Genomic DNA, 22516 nt, shown 5'->3' with positions numbered 1-22516 from the left:
GGTCGATACCCAATATTACAGTATTGGAATGCTCAACACTATTCTAGAACCATTTTGAATCCAGCAACAGCCCAACGCCTAACAGGAGGAGGTAACAGTCTTGCTGCTGGGTTGTTGCCTTCCTATGGCTCCCTCCACATCTCCTGGTATCTGCTCCATGCTCTGGACACTGTGCTGACAGACACAGCTACCCTTCTTGCCACAGCTCGCACTGATGTGCCATCCTGGATGAACTGCACCATCTGAGCAACTTCTGTGGGTTGTACTGTAGACACCGCCTCATGCTACTGTACCTCTAGGGGTGAGAGCAATGGCAAAATGAAAAAGTGACCAAAACAACAGCCAAAAAGGATGAGAACAGAGAAATGGTCTGTGGTCACCTGCAGAACCACTCCTTTATAGGGGGTATCTTGCTAATTGCCTATCATTTCTACCAGTTGTCTGTTCCATTTGCACAACAGCAGGAGAGATTGATTCACAATCAGTGTTGCTTCATAACTGGAGAGGTAGATTTCACAGAAGTGTTAATGACTTGGAGTTACATTGTGTTGTTTAAGTGTTCCCTTCATTTTTTTGAGTAGTATATATATATATATATATATATATATATATATATATATATATATATATAATGTATATACAGTACATATATATATATATATATATATATTTTTCATCTTTTACATTTTAAAAACTACAAAAATTAAAATGGCCAAAGGTTTTGGCACCCTGCATAGTTAGTACCTAGCAGCACCCCCTTTTGCAAGTATCACAGCTTGTAAACACTTTTTCTGGTCAGCCAAGAGTTTTCCAATTTTTGTTTGAGGGATTTTCATCCATTCTTCCTTGGAAAATTCTTCTAGTTCTGTGAAATTCCTGGGTCTTCTTGCATGCACTGCTCCTTTGAGGTTTAGCCACCGATTTTCAATGATGTTCAGATCAGGGGACTTTGAAGGCCATTGTAAAACCTTCAGCTTGTGCCTTTTGAGGCAGGCTATTGTGGATTTTGACGTGTGTTTAGGATCAGATATTATCCATTTGTAGAAGCCATCCTCTTTTCAACTTCAGCTTTCTTACAGAAGGTGTTATGTTTGCATCAAGAATTTGTTGAAATTTCATTGAATCCATTCTTACCTCTACCCATGAAATGTTCCAGGTGCCATTGGCAGCAACAAAACACAAAAGCATGATTGATCCACTCCCATGCTTAATGGTTGTTGAGATGTTCTTTTCCCGAAATTATGTGCCCTTTTTTCTCCACACATACAGTTGTGCTCAAAAGTTTACATACCCCGGCAGAATTTTTGCTTTCTTGGCCTTTGTTCAGAGAATATGAAAATGATAACAAAAAAACTTTTTCTCCACTCATGGTTATTGGTTGGGTGAATCCATTTATTGTCAAATTACTGTGTTTTCTCTTTTTAAATCTTAATGACAACCAAAAACAGCCAAATGACCCTGATCTAAATTTCACATACCCTTGTTGTTAATGCCGTCTATTGCCCCCTCTAACATCAATGACAGCTTGAAGTCTTTTCTGGTAGTTGTGGATGAGGTTAATTATTTTCTCAGATGGTAAAGCTGCCCATTCTTCTTGGCAAAAAGCCTCCAATTCCTGTAAATTCCTGGGCTGTCTAGCATGAACTGCGCGCTTGAGATCTCCCCAGAGTGGCTCAATGATATTGAGGTCAGGAGATTGAGGTGGCCACTCCAGAACCTTCACTTTGTTCTGCTGTAGCCAATGACAGGTCGACCTAGCCTTGCGTTTTGGATCGTTGTCATGTTGGAATGTCCAAGTACGTCCCATGCGCAGCTTCCGGGCTGATGAGTGCAAATTTGCCTCCAGTATTTGCTGATTACATGCTGCATTCATCTTTCCTTCAACTTTTACCAAGTTTCCTGTGCCTTTGTAGCTCACACATCTCTAAAACATCAGTGATCCACCTCCGTGCTTTACAGTAGGAATGGTGTTCCTTTCATCATCGGCCTTGTTGACCTCTCTCTAAATGTAATGTTTATGGCTGTGGCCAAAAAGTTAAATTTTGGTCTCATCACTCCAAATTACCTTGTTCCAGAAGTTTTGAGTTTTGTCTCTGTGCTGTTTGGCGCATTGTAGGTGAGATATTTTGTGGCATTTGCGCAATGATGGCTTTCTTCTCGTGACTCGATCATGCAGCCCATTTTAATTATTCATATTCTCTGAAGTAAGGCGTAGAAAGCAAAAACTATTAAGCACAACTGTACCTTTGATCATTGTGGCCAAAGAGTTCTATTTTAACTTAATCGGTCCACTGGACTTGTTTTCAAAATGCATCAGGCTTGTTTAGAAGTTATTTTGCATACTTCTGACGCTGAATTTTATGATGTGGACGCAGGAGAGGTTTTTTTCTGATGACTCTTCCATGAAGGCCATATTTCTGCAGGTGTCTCTGAACAGTAGCACAATGTACCACAATTCCAGAATCTGCTAAATTTTTCTGAAAGTCTTTTGCAGTCAAGTGTGGATTTTGATTTGCCTCTCTAGCAATCCTACCAGCAGCTCTCACTGAAATTTTGCTTGGTTTTAAAGACATTTTCTTGACCTCCACTGTTCCCATTAACTGCCATTTCTTAATTACATTTCAAATTGAGGAAAGGGCAACATGAGAACGCTTTGCTATGTTCTTATAGCTTTCTCCTGATTTGTGGTCCACCACCATTTTCATTTTCAGAATGCTAGGCAGCTGCTTAGAAGGCACAAGGTTAGTGGAGGCTGGGTTTTTATAAAGCTGGAAAATTTGGATCAGATGGACTTTCTAAAGATGATAGTGAACAAGCCATAACCCTAATAGGCTAATTAAGGTCTGAAACCTTGTTCAAAGCTTTCTGAGCACAGAATTCTCCAAGGGTGCTCAAAGTTTCGCATCAGCCCATTTTCATTTTTGCAATTTTCAAAATGTAAAAAAAGAAGTTATATATGTGTGTGTGTGTATATGTATATATACTGTGTATATATATATATGTGTATATATAATATATATATATATATATATATATATATATTTTTTTTTTTGGCCTAAAACACAAATGAAATGTGTCATCTTTAACTTCAGGGCTTTTAGAGATCATTTCATCTTCAACTTGCTTAACTGTTCATAATAACAGTTATTTTGACCAGGGGTGCCCAAACTTTTACGTGCCACTGTATTTTTTGTTAGGATAAGTGTCAGATAGCAAAGCGTAAAAAAATAATCACATTTATGCATACGTCCTACAGCCATTGAGCACTGATCACTGACGCACATCAGTCACCAGTTGTTGTTTTTTGGTGTGAAAAATTATGTAAAAAACTTTAGATTCTTTGATAGGACTAGATTAGGGACAATAAAAATATACTGTAGTAATCTGCATCTACTACAGTATTCTTTACTGAATGTAGTCAGGGTTAGTGTCAGATTGTCTCAGCATTTTGTTTTACTGATGTTCCCTTAGTATGTTTGTTTTTTATTTTACCAAATTTTTATATTTTTTTAATTGAATTTTTATATTTTCATTTCTAGATTCTTTTTTTTGTATTCTAAATAAAACAGTTTACACCAAACACTCCAACACACACACCTGAATAAAATTTGGCACACACACAACACTGCATATGTGAAATGTCCCGCTTGTCCAAATGACGGTATTCAGCAAAGGAGGCAAACGCCTATATTGCCTCCAACACTGATAGTGAGGGAGAGTATGCCACCTTCCTTTATTTTTAATCCTCTTCCTCAAGTGATACTGAACTGCCATGCCGACACCCCTGACAGAAAATAAACCAGCGCCCACTGTTCCTGACCCCGAATAGACCTCATCCCCTCAAAGTTTATGAGCCAAAGATTCCTGATTTTGTGGTGCAATCAGGAATCAAATTTGACACCTTCGGCCTCTCAGAAATAGACTTCTTCAAAGTCTTTTTCTCTGAGGATTTTGTAAACCTCATGGTGGCTGAGAAAAATTTGTATGTCCAGCAATTTTTGGCCCAAAACCATCATTTTCTAACTGGACCCATAAAGATGCAGTAGAAATGGTGGCGTTTTGGGTACTTGTCCTTCACATAGGGTTAGTGAAGAAGCCACAACTGTACCACACATCCATGGACTGCTAAATTATTTTCTGACTTATACAACTGACCTATGCCAACTTGATGTACACTACGCAACTCAGGTATGCCAACCTAATGTACATTACACAACTCACGTATGCCAACCTGATGGAAATTACACAACTCATGTATGCCAACCTGATACATTCTACACTACTCACGTATGCCAACATGATACACTCTACACAACTCACGTATGCCAACCTTATGCACTCTACGCAACTCACCTATGCCATCCTGATGCACTCTACATTACTCACATATGCTAAAAAATTTACACAACTTACGTATACATTATAAAATTCACATACCAGGAAGCACTAGATAAATTCCAATATGGTTTCCACTGTTTAGACACATCAGGGGCTCTTGAAACACGACATAACTCCCTATAATGGTCCCAAACAGTGATTTTCCCCCACATATGAAGTATTGGTATCCTCAGGAGAACTTGCACAACAAATTTTGAGGTCCATTTTCTCGTGTTACCCTTGTGAAAATAAAAACTTTGGGGCAAAAAGAACATTTTTGAGGAAAAAAATTAGATTTTTTATATTTTCACTGTTAGACGTTGTAAATTTCTGTTAAGCACTTGGGGGTTCAAGGTGCTCAACACACATCTAGATACATTTCTTGAGGGATCTAGTTTCTAAAATGGGCTCACTTGTGTTTTTTTTTCACTGTTTAGGCACATCAGGGGTTCTTCAAATGCAACATTATGACCGCAAACTATTCCATCAAAGTCTGCCTTTAAATTATCACTCATTCCCTTCGGAGCCCTACTATGCACCCAAACAGTAGTTTTCCCCCACATATGGGATATCTGCATATTCAGAAGAATTTGAACAATAATTTTTGGGGTTCATTTTCTCCTTTTACTCTTCTGAAAATAAAAAAAATGGGGCTAAAATAACATTTTTGTGGAAAAAATGTGATTTTTTTATTTTCACAGCTCAATGTTATAAATTTCTGTGAAACACCTGGGGGTTCAAGGTGCTCACCACACATCTGGATAAGTTCTTTTAGGGGTCTAGTTTCCAAATTGGGCAAATTGTTTCCACTGTTTAGGCAAATCATGGGATCTCCAAATGTGACATGGTGTTCGCTCTCGATTCCAGCCAATTTATGTGGTATCTGCGTATTCAGGAGAAATTGCACAACAATTTTTGGGGATAATTTTCTCCTGTTACCCTTGTGAAAATAAAAAATGTGGCATTAAAAGTAACATTTTTGTGAAAAAAGTAAAATTTTTTTTTCTTCCATATTGCGTCAGTTCCTGTGAAGCACCTGAAGCAACTTCTTGAATGTTGTTTTCAGCACCTTGAGGGGTGCAGTTTTTAGAATTGTGTAACTTTTGTGCATTTTCTGTCATATAGACCCCTCAAAGTCACTTCAAATGTGATGTTGTCCCTAAAAAAATAGTTTTGTAAATTTTGTTGGAAAAATTAGAAATTGCTGGTCAACTTTTAATCCTTCTAACTTACTATAAAAAAAATTATGTTTGAAAAATGTGCTGATGTAAAGTAGACATGTATGAAATGTTATTTATCAACTATTTTGTATGACATAACTCTTTGATTTAAGGGCATAAAAATTAAAATTGCAAAATTTTTGCCAAGATTTCGATTTTTTCACAAATAAACACAAGTCATACCATACAAATTTTCCCATTATCATGAAGTACAATATGTAATAATAAAACAGTCTTAGAATTCGTGTTATCTATTGAAGAATTCTAGAGTTATTACCACATAAAGTGACAGTGCTCAGAATTGTAAAATTTGGCCTGGTCAAGAAGGTGAAAACAGGATTGGGGGGCGAAGGGGTTAAACAATAAAGAAATGTAAGCTGGTTCAGAGCACAAAAAGTCAATCCAATATAAATAGACTAGACCTCTAATAAAATACAATAACTGTCTCTAAAGAAGTGGATCACGGCGACTATTGGCCCCCAAACCCGCCCCTTCATAGGTCCTTTGACTAGCACCAGTAATTTGTCAGGTAACAGTACTTTAATGAGTATGGGATACATCTTTATTATACATTGATTGCAGCATGCATTCATGACACCAAGAAATTATGGCACGCCCCTCATACACACAGACAAACTATTGGCATAACTCACTAAAATAGTTTGGTGAATACATCAGTTCATTAAGACATGACTGATATTTGGTGCAATCAATGTATCTCCAAGGCAGCACACATGAAGATGCAAGATGCACAATTTCAAACTATCCTTCTATTCATATGTTTATAGTAACATTTTTATTTTTGCCATTAATAAACACTAAAAAATGATAAAATATATTAAATCGATTTGATTTTTCCCATTTGAAACATATAGCTATCACGCCTTGGTTTCCGGACTCGATCTGGTGACATCTTGCTGCATCGTCAGTTTCCCTTTCTGCTGACCCACAGCCAGTTTGGTTTCTGTTCAACTACAGATGGTTATTTTATCTTTTGATTCCTTTCCTTGGTTTGCTTCTACATAGGTGTCTCTCACTTCCCAATTTGGTTCTGTCCTATACCTTCTTGGGAGGGGCTATTTATTCTCACCTTGCACCTACATCTTTGCTGGCTATATTTCAAGATGGATGGTGTTTGGAAATCCAGCTCCTCATCTAGGGATTATTTTACCTAGTTAATCTGTTGCTTTTCCTACAGTTTGTTTGTGTGTTTTCCTCCCCAGTACCTTTTCCTTTCTTTTGCATTTGGGGTCTGAGAGGTTTTCCACTTATTCCATTTGTTATGTATTTCTTTTTATTTTCTTTTGTCTTTCAAGTGTGTCTGTGTGAACACATTCATAGGCCGGTGCCTCTTCCTCAGATTTTTGTGTGTTTCACTTTATAGTTATTATTCTTTTAGTGTTACACATTGTTTATAATAAGGGTGCACTTAAGGACATTCAGGGTAAGTCAACTTTGAGTAGGAGCACCATTGCATATTCTTAGGGTACCAACCTCCATGGCCAGGCAAAGACATATCAGGGTCAGATTAGGGACATTCTTATTCTGAACAGGGATCTGTTGGGTTCAGGTGTTTGTCTCTCCTGGATTGTACGTAACCCGTGTAAGTGTGCTTATACAGCCATAGCAATAGGCTTTTTAAAGGGGTTGACCTCTTCCTCAGTGCTAACAGGGTTCCCCACCTATCTTAAAAATAAATACTCCATATAACAACAAGTAGCCTCTGGTGTAATTATCCGATCTGCTGGAATCTCTCCACCCACTAATCAATCAAACCTTGAATGAAATATCCAGACAACAATGATCAATCCTAAAATAGGCTATTTAGGTGAATTTTACACCCAAATCACATTTCTCACAGAATATGGCAGAACATTGTATTCATAATGATCTTCACCATATTATGCTTAACTTGTTAGTAAGAAATGATGTTGTCTGCCAATGAGAAACTGAGTCAGTGACTGCAGGAACAACACACCTGGATGTTTCGAGTGGCATGCCCCCTTCTCCAAGCATCATCATGGTGTAAGAATAATGCTAGTTATGACATTTATGATTAATCATTGTTGTCTGGATATTTCATGCAAGGGTCCCCCACCAGTCTGCACGCTTCTTTTTCTGGCTAAGGAGCAGTGGAAGATCTTTGAGTGCTATTTTAGTTTTAATTTTTACATCGGACTGATCATGTTTCTAAAATTATAAAAGGGCCCAACAATCATTTTAACTCACAAAAAGTACAAAAATGCAGTCTTAATAAACAGTACAGACCAAAAGTTTGGACACACCTTCTCATTTAAAGATTTTTCTGTATTTTCCTGACTATGAAAATTGTACATTCACACTGAAGGCATCAAAACTATGAATTAACACTTGTGGAATTATATACTTAACACAAAAGTGTGAAACAACTGAAAATATGTCTTATATTCTAGGTTCTTCAAAGTAGCCACCTTTCGCTTTGATGACTGCTTTGCACACTCTTGGCATTCTCTTAATGAGCTTCAAGAGGTAGTCACCGGAAATGGTCTTCCAACAATCTTGAAGGAGTTCCCAGAGATGCTTAGCACTTGTTGGCCCTTTTGCCTTCACTCTGCGGTCCAGCTCACCCCAAACCATCTCGATTAGGTTCAGGTCTGGTGACTGTGGAGGCATCTGGCGTAGCACCCCATCACTCTCCTTCTTGGTCAAATAACCCTTACACAGCCTGGAGGTGTGTTGGGGGTCATTGTCCTGTTGAAAAATAAATGATGGTCCAACTAAACGCAAACCGGATGGAATAGCATGCCGCTGCAAGATGCTGTGGTAGCCATGCTGGTTCAGTATGCTTTCAATTTTGAATAAATCCCCAACAGTGTCACCAGCAAAGCACCCCCACACCATCACACCTCCTCCTCCATGCTTCACGGTGGGAACCAGGCATGTAGAGTCCATCCATTCACCTTTTCTGCGTTGCACAAAGACACGGTGGTTGGAACCAAAGATCTCAAATTTGGATTCATCAGACCAAAGCACAGATTTCCACTGGTCTAATGTCCATTCCTTGTGTTCTTTAGCCCAAAGAAGTCTCTTCTGCTTGTTGCCTGTCCTTAGCAGTGGTTTCCTAGCAGCTATTTTACCATGAAGGTCTGCTGCACAAAGTCTCCTCTTAACAGCTGTTGAAGAGATGTGTCTGCTGCTTGAACTCTGTGTGGCATTGACCTGGTCTCTAATCTGAGCTGCTGTTAACCTGCGATTTCTGAGGCTGGTGACTCGGATAAACTTATCCTCAGAAGCAAAGGTGACTCTTGGTCTTCCTTTCCTGGGGCGGTCCTCATGTGAGCCAGTTTCTTTGTAGCACTTGATGGTTTTTGCAACTGCACTTGGGGACACTTCCAAAGTTTTTCCAATTTTTCGCACTGACTGACCTTCATTTCTTAAAGTAATGATGGCCACTCGTTTTTCTTTACTTAGCTGCTTTTTTCTTGCCATAATACAAATTCTAACAGTCTATTCAGTAGGACTATCAGCTGTGTATCCACCAGACTTCTGCACAACACAACTGATGGTCCCAACCCCATTTAGAAGGCAAGAAATCCCACTTATTAAACCTGACAGGGCACACCTGTGAAGTGAAAACCATTTCCGGTGACTACCTCTTGAATCTCATCAAGAGAATGCCAAGAGTGTGCAAAGCAGTCATCAAAGCAAAAGGTGGCTACTTTGAAAAACCTAGACTATAAGACATATTTTCAGTTGTTTCACACTTTTTTGTTAAGTATATAATTCTACATGTGTTAATTCATAGTTTTGATGCCTTCAGTGTGAATGTACAATTTTCATAGTCATGAAAATACAGAAAAATCTTTAAGTGAGAAGGTGTGTCCAAACTTTTGGTCTGTACTGTATTATTCAGTAAATTTTGCTTACCTGGAATACACTCAAAAGATCAAATTCGCGATAGTCATGGATCGGTTCTGGTCTGAGTGGATGGCTAGAAAAATTGTCTTTCAAAAATTCCTGCAAGCAAAACCAAATCAAATTTATGACATATTTGTTGAAACTGTAATATAATTACTGTAATAGTTCAGGCTGTTGTGAATATCTCTGTATATTGTAAAATAGACCCACCTGGGTCATAACATTGTTCTTTCTTTGACTGGCCCGCAAAATACTTGTTTTCAACAGTTGTGGCCAAAGGTTTTGAGACTGACACAAATTTTAGTTTCCACAAAGTTTCAGTGTTGCAATGTCTTTAGAACTTTTAGTCAGATTTTCCTGTGGTCCGTTGTTTCTACATTTTTAGGCTTTATTTGCAATTATATCAAATCAAATATATGATTCATTAAGACTGACGTTTCATACGTATGATGTGCGAGCCTAAATAAATTGCACACACCACTTAATGAATTAGGCGCATCGTATGAGTGGCGTGCACCTCCATGTGCCTTGCCAGATATATTACTCCAGTCAGAGAGTGGAGTAACATTGCTGGCATAAGGAACGCCACCACATTTAATAAATTTGTCTGGTGGGTGTTTCTACCTCCTCATGCCCAATATTGGCGAGTAAATGTTAAGTCACTAAATTTTGAGTCAACTTCATGTTATGCAAAAATTCTGCAGCATTTGAAGATATTTTATGCCAGATTTCTGGCTTTAGAAACATAATGATTCGGGGCCTCAATATTTACAGTTTTGACCCTTACTTTTCAAGACTTCTGCAATTCATCCTGACATGCTGGATAGCAGCTTTGGGGTCAAATCCTGACTGATAACAACCCATTCTTGCCAAATCAGTCTTGGAGTCTATCACAATTTACATGCTTGTTTCCTTCCTTGTTTGTCCACCCTCTTTTTGAGGACCGGCTTTCAATGGAATTGAAATCTGGAGAGTTTTCTGGCTATGGATCCAAAATTTCAATGTTTCGTTTACCAAGACATTTAATTATAACTTTTTTTCCTGTAACATGATCTCCATCATGGTGGAAAAAGCATTGTTCATCACCTAATTGCTTCTCGTTTATTGAGAGAAGTTGCTCTTGGAGGATGTTTAGATACAATTCTTTATTCATGACAGTGTTCTTAGTCAAAATTGTGAGTGAAAAGCAATTCCAAACATGAATGGTCTGGGGATGCGTTACTGTTGGGATGACACAGGACTCATGGAAGGGTTTACCTTTTCTTCTTCAAACAATCATTCTTCCAGATGTTCTAAACAGTCTGATAGAGCTTAGTCAAAGAAAATAACATTGCCTCACTCCTCTGTAGTCCAAGCCTTTTACTTCTTGCAGAATGTCAGGCTTTCGTTGATTTTTTTCTTGAAAAGAAGTTGCTACTTTACTGCCCTTCTTGACATCAGGCCATGCTCCAAAGCTTTCAACTTTCTGTACATGCAGATGCACTGACACCTGCCTGTTGTCACTCCTGAGTGAGCCCTGCACTGGTTTTGAACTGATCCCATAGCTGAATCCTGGCACTTGCTGGATTTTATTGGGTGCCCTGAAGCCTTCTTCACAGCAATTGAACCTCTATTTTTGAAGTTCTTGATGATCAATTAAATGGTTGAGTTAGGGATAATCTTACAAGAAGCAATGTCCTTGCCTTTAAAGCCCTTTAGATGCTAAGCAATAATGACTACATATGTTTCCTTGAAGGTAACCATGATTAACAGAAGAATGCAGTAATTTCAAACAGTAGGCCCTTTCCAAAAGGGAGTCTGTCATCCCCAAAATGCAAATTAAACTGCTTAAACAATTATATAGGGGACTCAACCTCTAAAAAAATCATACCAAATATATACATTTTAATGTTATTTGCAGAAAAATTTTACTTTTATTAATTTTACAAATGAGGGAGCTTTGGTGCAACATTGACGTGGCCAATGGCTTGGTACACCAATGCACTCTCCGATTTGTATATTAAGCCCAGTCCCTTACCTGAATTGATTGCTGTGAGACTGTGCTTATTATGCAAATCAAAGGGCATAATGGTGCACAAAGCCAAAGGTACACTGAAGTATCCTCATTTGCAGATTAAAAGATTAAATAAAAGTAGATTTTTCTGCAAATATAATTTTAAAAAGTACATGCTTGGCATAATTTTTATTGAAACAAAGTTCCCTATATAAATGTTTAAGAAGTTTAATTAGCATTTTCGGGGTGACAAACTCCATTTAAAAGAAATCTGTCACCTGATTCATGCCACCCAAACTGGCTGTGCCCTTGGACAGCTTTTTACAGTGCTGCTAGTGGTGATTGACAGAGGGCTGCACTGGACTAGTCTTGTCTCCGGCTGTGGTTTCTGCCTATGATCCCCGGCTAAATCTTTAAAGTATATTTTCTCTGAACACCGGAGCGTTTTACAGAGAGGTACACTAGCCTGAAATCATGCAGTCAGGCTCTGATTCATTCTGTGGTTTGAGCAGTCTGTTTTTATAACACATTCAGCATAAAAGACTGCTATCAGGTGCCTTGTCTTCATTAAGGGTGTGTGTGCAAGTTCAGGATTTGATTGCAGAAATTTCTGCAAGGTTTCTGCATCTTTTGGGACATTGCTTTTTAACCTTTGGATTATTGTTGGACCTGGGGTGAGCATATTGGTTAATTTAAATGATTAAGAATGTGTCTGTTGTATTTCAAATAAAGTGTTTTACTCTCAGTGTGTGTGTTTCTTTAACTCTTTACTTACAGGTTTGTTTAGTAATGAGGGTGTCTGGTTGACATCTCTCCATCACCAAACAAAAGGGTTGGTGCCAGCGACACCTAATCCCATAAACACTAATCCCATTAGCCGTAATTCCCATTCATGTCATTTCTGGGGCAGATGAGAGCTTCTATTTAGCCTAGGAAGAGGTCACTAGGACAACATGTTCCCTGGCTATTAATAACAGCTCACAGGTGTTTGGTTAGCCGCTACGTCCCCGCAATCAACAACCAGCAGCACTTTGGACAGAACATATTTTTGAGGCATCCAAAAAGCTGCGTTCTAATGCCACACTTGTTTTGTCAGTACATACAAACCCACAGCATAATGACATTTCAATTGGTCAAAATCTGCAGCAGAGATTAGCGTCTCCGCTACAGAAATAGACATGCTGCGGGTGAGTTTAGGTACGTGCCCACGATGAGGAGTCGCTGCGGGTTTGAAGCTGCGTGTTTATGCAGTGTCAAACATGAAGTGGCCAGATGTTACAGCATAGTGGATGGCATTTCTAGAAATCCCATGTCCACTATGCGTTCATCTGAGTCTGGGGATCACCTTCGGACATTGAAATGTGGTGCGTCTTTCAGGACCACAGCATGTCAAATTGACTTGCGGAGTCGCTAGTCTCCATAACAGAAATTTGACCACTAGAATGTATTAAATCAACATGGTTCAGTAAACACATGTGGATTTACCTACATTCAGTAGAACGCAGCATTTTAGATGCAACAAATATATGCTTTGTCCAAAGCGCTGCTACGTCCTGATCGGGAGCATAAATTAAAAAAATGGCGTGGGCTCCAGCATCATTTTCATAACAAGCAGAGGGAAAGACAACGACTGTGGGCTGATATTAGTAGCCGGGGAAGGGGCCATTAGCCAAAAATGTTCCCTGGCTATAACAGCCCACAGCTATTTACTTAGCTTTTACTGGCTAAATTACAGGGGAACCCCAGAAAAAAATGTAGTGTACCCCTATAAAATCTAACTTGGAAAGGTTATGCTGACAGCTGTGGGCTGATATTAATAGCCAGGGAAAAGGCCATGGATCCTGGCCCCCTCGGAGGCTAATAATATCAGCTCTCAGTGGCCCCAGAACTGGCGCATTCTTAAGATGCACCAAATCTGGCTCTTATCCTCTACTCTTCCCAATTGGTCTGGTGTGGTGGCAAGTGGGGTAATAGTGTTGGGGTTAATGTCAGCCTTGTATTGGCAGTTGACATGAAGCCCAGGTTAGTAATGTAGGGTGCCTATAATATGCCCCCATTACTAACCCCATAGTAAAGTTTTTGAAATAAAGACAAGGCCAGAATAAAGTCTTTTATTGTAAATAAAATTCCACACGATTTTATTCATTTATTTAAAATAAAAAACACTGTATAATCACCTAACGTCTAATCCCCGATGACCTCGTCTACTGTAAGAAACCAAAAATAAAAAACATATTCCTCACCTGTCTGCCGTGATGACATAATTCAGTGTCCCACAGCGATATGGGTCTTTTCTACAGCAGTCACAGCAGCAATCATTGGCGTGACTGTTGTGTACGACAGCACTCTATACACTGTCAGGAGTATAATCACTCCTGTCAGTGTATAGCGCTAAGCTGCTGGGACTGAAGTCACTGGAGTTCATCAGCTGAAGATCAGCTGAGAGCTCTGATGACCTCACTTACTGCAAAAGTGTTGCTTGAGAAAATTCTCACGCAGCACTGGTGCTGTAAGTGAGGTCACCGGCGCTTGTCAGCTGATTGAACTCCAGTGACATCACTCCCAGAGCCGAGCACTATACACTGCCTGGAGCGATGGTGCTCCTATCAGTGTATAGTGTGTTGCCGGGTGATTGGAGCACCGTGGGACATCGGGATTACAGCAGACAGGTGAATATAAGGTGTTTTTTATTTTAATATAGACTTATTTAAATTTTTTTTTTTTACAGACGCCGGCTGAGGAGACTACTTCTTCCCTCAGCCGCACCTGCTCCCACTATTGTTGTCAGCGGGAGGGGTCGTAGGATGATGGAAGGAGTAGTCTCCTGTGGGCAATTCTCTGTGTGTATTTGCCATGTTTTTGACTGATTGACTTGGATTGAGTCTGTCAAATATGCAGCAAATATCCGCAGCAAATGCGCAAATATTTTTATTCCTGCATTTTTGCTTCGGATTTGACTTACTCAATTAAAGTCAATGGGTGAAAAACTCTGCATAAATGCACAAAGAATTGACATGCTGCAGATTTAAATGCAATGGCAATCCTGACAGGAAAATTCCTGATCATGTGCACAGCACTTCAGGATTGTCATTGCATTAGCTGACATACCGGTCACCTAGTGTTTTTGGCCCATTTCCCCTAGGAAAATTTTCAACTAAAATGCACCAAAAACTCTCCGTGTGCACATAGCCTTAACACTTTGTTGTGAGCTAATGAAAAGATCACTGAAATGACGTAAGCAGGTGATTTTGTGGCAGGCCTAAAATTCAGTGGAAATGTTTTTTTTTGTGTGATTAAATTAATTGTCATGGCACGAAATGACATTTTGCTTTACAATTCGTCTGATTACTCTTCTTAATAATCTTACAATGAGTAAATGCAAATTGCCACTATTAGGCTACAAACACTATCTGTATTTGGTCAGTATTTTACCTCAACCGGGCGAAGAACAATCAGAGAAAATGTATAATAGAAACACGTCACCACTTCTGCATTTTTCACCCACTCCTGGTTTATGAAATACTGACCAAATACTGATAGTGTGAACGTGGCCTAAAACTAAGGTTGCAAACTTTGCAAAAAACAAAATTTGTGTGAGTCTCAAAACTTTTGACCACAGTTTTAAAGACTGCATATCCAGCACTGATGTTATCCTATATTTAGTGCTTATTTTTGAAGTGCTCTCTACCTTTTTACAGACCCCTTCCTCCACTCATGTACAAAAGGTCTCCGTCTGTTGCAAAACTAGATGGTCCAGCGTGCTCTTACCTACAGCATCCTATAAGCCAGGGGTGGGAATCTCAGGCACACGGCCCATTTACAGCCCTCGATGACCTTTTATCCGGCCCCCGGCCAGATTGCTGGGGACCACAGTACTTGGGCCAACAGCTTTGATAGCCACCGGCCCATTAATTTCTTTATGCTCTGTGAACACAGCACACAGTGTTCACTACTAAACGCTGAGGCGCATGCAATGAAAGATTACATCCTGACACCAGTGCCAGCATTAGGATGTACTTTGTGGGTGGAGTTAATTCGCAATTTATAATCTAGAGTACTCCGATAAATGTCTAATCACAAAAAAACAAGTTCAGGAATAAAGTAATATATATGTGTTTATCAAACTTACCACAATCCTTAACATATAACTGTCTTCATGAGGCTTGTCAAGCAAGTATCCTTTATCTACAGATCTCACAGAGCAAAGGGCTCCACCATCTGCTGTGATTTTCAGATTAACATTTTCCCCGGGTCGGATTTCTTCTTCAGAAAAGGTAAGTTTCATCTATTTGTAATAAATGGTGAAAAATGTTATTTTATACTAAAGAAAGAAAATGCCTCTTGCATGACTAGTCATAAACAGTTCGCAACATAGAAGTGCTGAAGAACCTGTGAGATTGAGTTCACAGATCCTGTCAGCCGGAGTGTACAGACTAAATTAGCACTGAAGATTCATTACACAACACAGAAGTTTGAAGCCATTAACTCTAGATGAAAAGATCAAAATTGTCTCGTTGGTACATATGAAAGTCTATTCAGTGCTCTGCACAAACGTGATTGGTGGAAAAGAAATGAAGGGAGCAGAATAGAGTAAACTGATGGACAGGGGGTATATGAGTGAACATTCATTTAGTGAAATCATTTTGTCATCTTGTTGTAGACGCTTGTATACAGGATATTATGAGATTTTCAAGCAGCTGAGGTGTATTGTAAGGTTCTGTAGCAGCTGAGGTGTATTTAGAGGTTCTGTAGCAGCTGATAAATACAATAGGGTTTAGTAGCAGCTGAGATGTGTATTGTGAGGTTCTGCAATAGCTGAGGTGTGTATTATGATGTTCTGCAACAAACTTGGCTGCACACTCCGGCTGGCAGGACCTGTGGACTTTAGTCATGGCACCATGATGACATTATCACAGGTCCTACAACATTTACATACAAAAGGCAGAAGTACACGCCCCCAGTGAAAACTATATGATAACACCCACCTGGACCTCTTTAAAGTTAACTCATTAAGAGTTAAATATTTGATTGCCAATATCACTGCAATGGAGAGGCAAAATTAAAAAAAAATATATATATATATATTTTATTCCGCTCTGCATTCACTACTACATCATATGTCCAGTTCAGCATGAAAAATTTGGTCCTTCTTAATGATGACTATTAACCCCTTACTGACATTGTCAGTAATAGTACGTCTCTGTGCCCTGGGCCTATTGGACCAGGTACGTACTATTACGCACAATGTGATTGCGCCCGCACACAAGTTGTGCAGGGCGGTCGCCGCCGGGTGTCAGCTGATTCTCACAGCTGACACCCGATACGATGTGCCAAGAGCAGTGCCGAAGTTGATTGCAGCATTTCGGGAGCAAGGGGAGGTAAGCGTAAGCCTCTTACCTTATCTCCAGCGTCCTGCAGTGTGTGCTGGGTCCCAGTAGTTGCCATGGTGACCCGATGCCGTCATGACGACATCCGGGTCACCAGGAGTCAGGAAGTTACTTTGATCATGCGCAGTGCATAAGCAAAGTAGCTTGTGCTGCTGCATCTCTATGTTATACAAGCGATCAGCATGCAAAAAATGAAAGTCCCATAGTGGAATAAAGTGTAAAAGTAAAAAAAGTGTCAAAATGAAATATAAATTGTAAAAATATAAAAAAAAGATGAAAAAATAATCCAAAAAAATAAAAATATACTGAGCCCATAAATAGCATAAATAAATATTATTATGAAAAAATAAATGTACACATATTTGGTATTGCTGCGTCCGGAACAACCTGACCTATAAAATTGTCCCACTAGTTAACCCCTTTAGTGAACATGGTAAAAAAATAAATAAAAAACGAAGCAAAAAACGATGCTTTATCATCATTCTGCTAAACAAAAAATTTAATAAAACACGATCGCAAAGAAGAATGTAAATAAAAATACAGTTGAAAATGTCATCTTGTCCCGCAAAAAACAAGCTGCCATACAGCTCTCTTAGGCAAAAAATAAAAAATGTATAGCTCTCAGAATAAAGCGATAAAATTTTTTTTTTTTTCTATAAAATAGTTTTTATTGTGTAAAAGCGTCAAAACATAAAAATACGATATAAATGTGGTACCACTATAAATTTACTGACCCGAAGAATAAAGCTATTCTATCAATTTTAACACACGCAGAACGACATCAAAAAACAAAACAAAAAAACAATTCCTGAATTGTTGGTTTTCTTTATTCTGCCTCCCAAAAATCGGAATAGAAAGCGATCAAAAATGTAATGTGCCCAAAAATGGTACCAATAAAAATGTCAACTTGTCCCGCAAAAAACAGGCATTTACATGACTGTCAGCCGAAATATGGAAAAATGATTGCAAAAACTAGTCTTTGCAAAAAAAAGTGTCTTTTAGTGTGTGACATCTGCCAAACATAAAAACCCAATATGAATCTGGCATCGCTGAAATTGCACCGACCCAAAGAATAAAGTTTTGTAATCACTTATACCACACGAGGAACGGCGTAAAAAATAAACTCTAGGGTTAGGGTTGTGTTAGGGTTAGGGTTGTGCTAGGGTTAGGGTTGTGCTAGAGTTAGGGGTAGGGTTGTGCTAGGGTTAGGGTTGTGCTAGGGTTAGGGTTAGGGTTGTGCTAGGGTTAGAGTTAGGGTTGTGCTAGGCTTAGGGTTGGGCTAGAGTTAAGGTTGTGCTAGGGTTTTGTTAGGGCTATGGTTGTATTTGGGTTGTGTTGGGGTTGGGATTTTTTCAAAAGTAAAGAAAAAAATTAGGACGATATGGTGACTAGTGTTTAGCTCAAGTGATAGCTACTTGAGTTTGCATTAGGTGCTCGGGTATGCACCAAGTATCGCGGGTGCTCGAGTGACATGCTCGAGTCTCCGTCCCATATGATTCGCAGCCAAAAAAACCTTGCGGGGATTTCCTGCCATGCACAAGCGATTCCCTCACAGGGTGGAGATTCGAGCATATCACTCGAGCACCCAAGATACATGGTGCATACCCAAGCACCCGATGCAAACTCAAGTAGCGAGCACATGCGCTTAAGACTAATGACAACTTATTCAGTATGATGACCTAATGTTATCAAATTCTGTGTCGTACCTCTGGGTTCAAAATGTTCACTATACCCCTTGATAAAATCCTTGAGGGATTTAGTTTTCAAAATGGGGTCACTTGTGGGGGGTTTCCACTGTTTAGGCGCATCAGGTGCTCTCCAAACGCACAAAGCATCCGCTCTCGATTCCAGCCAATTTTGCGTTCAAAAAATTCACACAGTGCTCCTTCCCTTCTGAACCCTGCCGTGCGCCCAAACAGTGAATTTTCCCCACATATGGAGTATCGGTGTACTCAGGAGAAATTGCTCGACAGTTTTTGGGGTCCATTTTCTCTTCTTACCCTTGTGAAAATAAAAAAAATTGGGGCTAAAAAACATTTTTGTGGAAAAAATTAGATTTTTTTATTTTCACGGCTCTATGTTCTAAACTTCTGTGAAGCACCCAGGGGTTCAGGGCTCACCACACATCTAGATAAGTTCCCTGAGCGGTTTAGTTTCCAAATATGTGTCACTTGTGGGGGGTTTCCACTGTGTAGGCACATTAGGGGCTCCCCAAATGTGACATGGCGTCCACCAATTAATCAAGCAAATGTTACAATCAAAAAGTGAAATGGCGCTCCTTCCCTTCGGAACCCTGCGTGCGCCCAGTGTTTTTTCCCCACATATTGGGTATTGGCTTACTCAGAAGGAATTGCACAACAAATTGCATGATGCAATATCTCCTGTTACCCTTATGAAAATGCAAAATTGGAGGCTGAAAAACGTTTTTGTGGGAAAAATGTGAACATTTTATTTTTACGACTCAATGTTCTAAACTTCTGTGAAGCACCTGAGGGTTCAAGGTGCTCACCCCACACCTAGATAAGTTTCCTGAGGGGTCTAGTTTCCAAAATGGTGTCACTTGTGGGGGGTTTCCACTGTTTAGGTACGTCAGTGGCTCACCACACGCAACATGACGTCCGCTAATTATTCCAGCAAATTTTACATTCAAAAAGTCAAATGGTGCTCCTTCCTTTCCGAACCCTGCCGTGCACCCAAACAGTGGTTTTCCCCAACATATGGGGTATTGACAAGCTCAGGAGGAATTGCACAACAAATTTTTGGGTCCATTTTTTCCTGTTACCCTTGCGAAAATAAAAATATTGGGGTCTAAAGTAAAATTTTTGTGAAAAAAGTTAAATGTTCATTTTTTTCTCACATTTTTTCACATTCCAAAAATTCCTGTGAAACACCTGAAGGGTTAATAATAGTGATGAGTGAGCATGCTCGCTACTGCTCGGTGCTCGCCCGAGCATCTCACTGCTCGAGATGCTTGGCACTTTCCAAGTATTTCCAGGGTTACTTGGCGGGAGCTCGGGTCCCCTCCCTGCATGTTTGGCGCTCTTTAGAGCACCAATCAACATGCAGGGATTGTCTGCCACACACTGTAATGCCGCAGTCATGTTGGTTGTGGCATTACAGTGATTGACTGGCCGCACAGCATCATCAGGTCTATATCAGACCTGGCGCCGCCGTGCTTGTCACAGTCACACAGGAATCAGACAGTGTAGGGGGAGGTGCTGCTGAACTAGGGAGAGATTTGCTTGTGTCTAGTAAGTGTAGGTATACCAGACTATAAAGACACATATCCATCTCAACTAACAGTCCTTCTGAGGACTAATCCATCTGCAGAGATATCAGTGCTAGGCAGGCAAACAGGGTATAAAGCAGACTGCAGTGCACATAGCAAGAGGGTCCATTCCAGTTCTGTCTGCTGCTTTTACAGATATTTGTAGAAATAGCCCCAGGTATGAGGGGCCAGGAATATTTTTTTTTTATGTTAATCCTGATTATTTGCTTAAAAAGCAATCCAGAGAACACCGTTTTTCTGCGATATTTGCTTGTTGGCACTGCAGAATACAGCCAGGTCCTTTCCATATTACAGTGCTAAAAATCCAGCTATTTAAAGCTGTGGTTTGTCCATCATACGGATCATGCATAATTGCTCTGAAAATATTGCCATTTCTGGCCTCCATTGAAATTGTGTTTCAGTGTGTCAGTGAAGCTATTGACACCAGTTTGCTGTTAAAAATAGTTACCTACCGGCCAGCTATTTAAACTGCGGTTTGTCCGTCACGCGGATCACATATCAGTTCACTCCAAATTCAACCATTTGTAGTGAGCGTGGAAGATATTGTCCTCCGTTAGGCTCATGGAGATGGAAGCATTTTGCAACCTGATGGCGGTACTCGGTCCCCAGCCACCACTATGTCTCCCGGTGTGCAGTCCTCGCATTACACAAGCACGTGTCCCAAAACATTAGCCATACCCTAAACAACGCAGTTACCGGGAAAGTCCACGTAACCACAGACACATGGACAAGTGCTTGTGGGCAGGGATGGTACATCTCGCTGACGGAACACTGGGTTAACATAGTGGAAGCCGGGACCCAGTCGGACCTTGGGACAGAACACATCCTCACGATGCCAAGGATTGCGGGTCCTAGGTCAATCAGGGTTGCCCCCACAGTCTACAGCTCCTGCACCTCCTCCTCTTCAGCCTCCATCTCCAAAATGACCACATCAGTCACAAGCTGGAAGCACTACAGCACTGCCTCGGCCAAGCGGCAACAGGCGGTGCTGAAGCTAATAAGCTTAGGTGACAAACCGCACAATGCTGAAGAGTTGTGGACAGCTCTGAAAGAGCAGGCAGATCTGTGGCTCACACTGCTGAACCTACAGCCAAGCATGGTCATGTGTGACAATGGATTGAACCTGGTGGCGACTCTGAGGCAAGGCGAGCTCACACACGTACCATGCGTGGCCCATGTGCATAACCTAGTGGTTCAGCGGTTTCTCAAATCCTACCCAGAGCTGCTGGCTAAAGTAGGCCGCCTTTGTGCCCATTTAAGAAAGTCACCAACAGCTTCCGCCGCCCTTGCCGTGTTTCAGCAGGGTTTGCAGCTTCCGGCTCACAGACTGGTGTGTGATGTCCCCACGCGTTGGAACTCTACACTGCAGATGTTGGGAAGGATTTGTGAGCAAAAGAGGGAAGTTGTTGAGTACCAGCATCAACAAGGTCATTGGTATTCAGACTGCACACATAAGACCTCAGGAGTGGACATGGATGTCAAACATATGCACCATCCTCCAAAACGTTGAGGACTCCACCAAGATGGTGAGCGGCGATGATGCCATAATTAGCGTCACCATCCCGCTTCTCTGTCTTCTGAAACGCTCTCTGCTCACAATCAAAGAGGATGCATTGCAGGCGGAGCACAATGAGATGGAGCAAGGAACCATACAGGATGATTACACACAGCCCAGCCTCATCTCATCCCAACATGGATTGGGTGACAATGAGGAAGAGGAGGAGGAGGAAGAACAGGAGCTAGTTTCCTGTGCTATAGACGGTACTACCTGCACAACTGTCATACTGTCTGTTCAGTGTGGATGGCCTTAGGACAGAGAGGAGAAGGAGGAGGAGGAGAGCATGATCAGTCATCCTCTTGGTGAGTACACGGAAGTCTTGCCTGTTAGCAGTCTTGCACGCAAGGCTGAGTTTATTTGACACTGCCTTTCCCATAACCCTCGCATTCTCAAAATTTGGGTGACAGTCATTACAGGTTGGTGACACTTCTAGACCAAGGCTACAAGAAGAACTTTATATCTCTTATTCCTGAGGCAAACAGGTCTACAAAAAAGGGGCAGTACCAGAAGGCCCTTGTTGCGGAACTATTAAAAAAATTCCCATCTGAAAACACTGGCGGCAGAGATCACAGTTCGTTGGACAACCAAGGACTACAGGCAAGAGGGACACAACTCCAATCCAGCAGAGGCAGGGGAACATTGTCAAAGGTCTGGAAGAATTTTCTCAGCCCCTCCCATCCCACAGGCCCTGAGGCATGGGGTACTCTCACAAGGAGTGCAAAGTTTGGGAAGATGCTGAGGGAGTACCTTGCCGACCCTACCAACATCGTCCGTGATTCCTCTGTGTCTTATAAT

The 22516-nt window shown here is 40.6% G+C and overlaps 1 protein-coding gene across 3 annotated transcripts in view; it reads right to left on the bottom strand.

Moving 5' to 3' along the window:
* The window catches only part of LOC141273397 (alpha-2-macroglobulin-like protein 1), a 302764-nt gene that overhangs the window by 96833 nt on the left and 183415 nt on the right, over positions 1-22516 (bottom strand). For all 3 annotated transcript variants that reach the window (XM_073685165.1, XM_073685166.1, XM_073685167.1), the window contains exons 15-16: positions 15617-15772; positions 9504-9593 (exon numbers count right to left, since the gene is read on the bottom strand). In XM_073685165.1, the coding sequence (XP_073541266.1) occupies positions 9504-9593; positions 15617-15772 (246 nt within the window). The remainder of the gene's footprint in view (positions 1-9503; positions 9594-15616; positions 15773-22516) is intronic.

This window comes from Phyllobates terribilis, unplaced genomic scaffold (genome assembly GCF_046119375.1).
Source record: "Phyllobates terribilis strain yellow unplaced genomic scaffold, ASM4611937v1 Scaffold_5__5_contigs__length_657084704, whole genome shotgun sequence".
Lineage (NCBI taxonomy): Eukaryota > Metazoa > Chordata > Amphibia > Anura > Dendrobatidae > Phyllobates > Phyllobates terribilis.
Note: the sequence above shows the minus strand (reverse complement) of the source record. Positions and strands in the feature narration are given on the sequence as shown.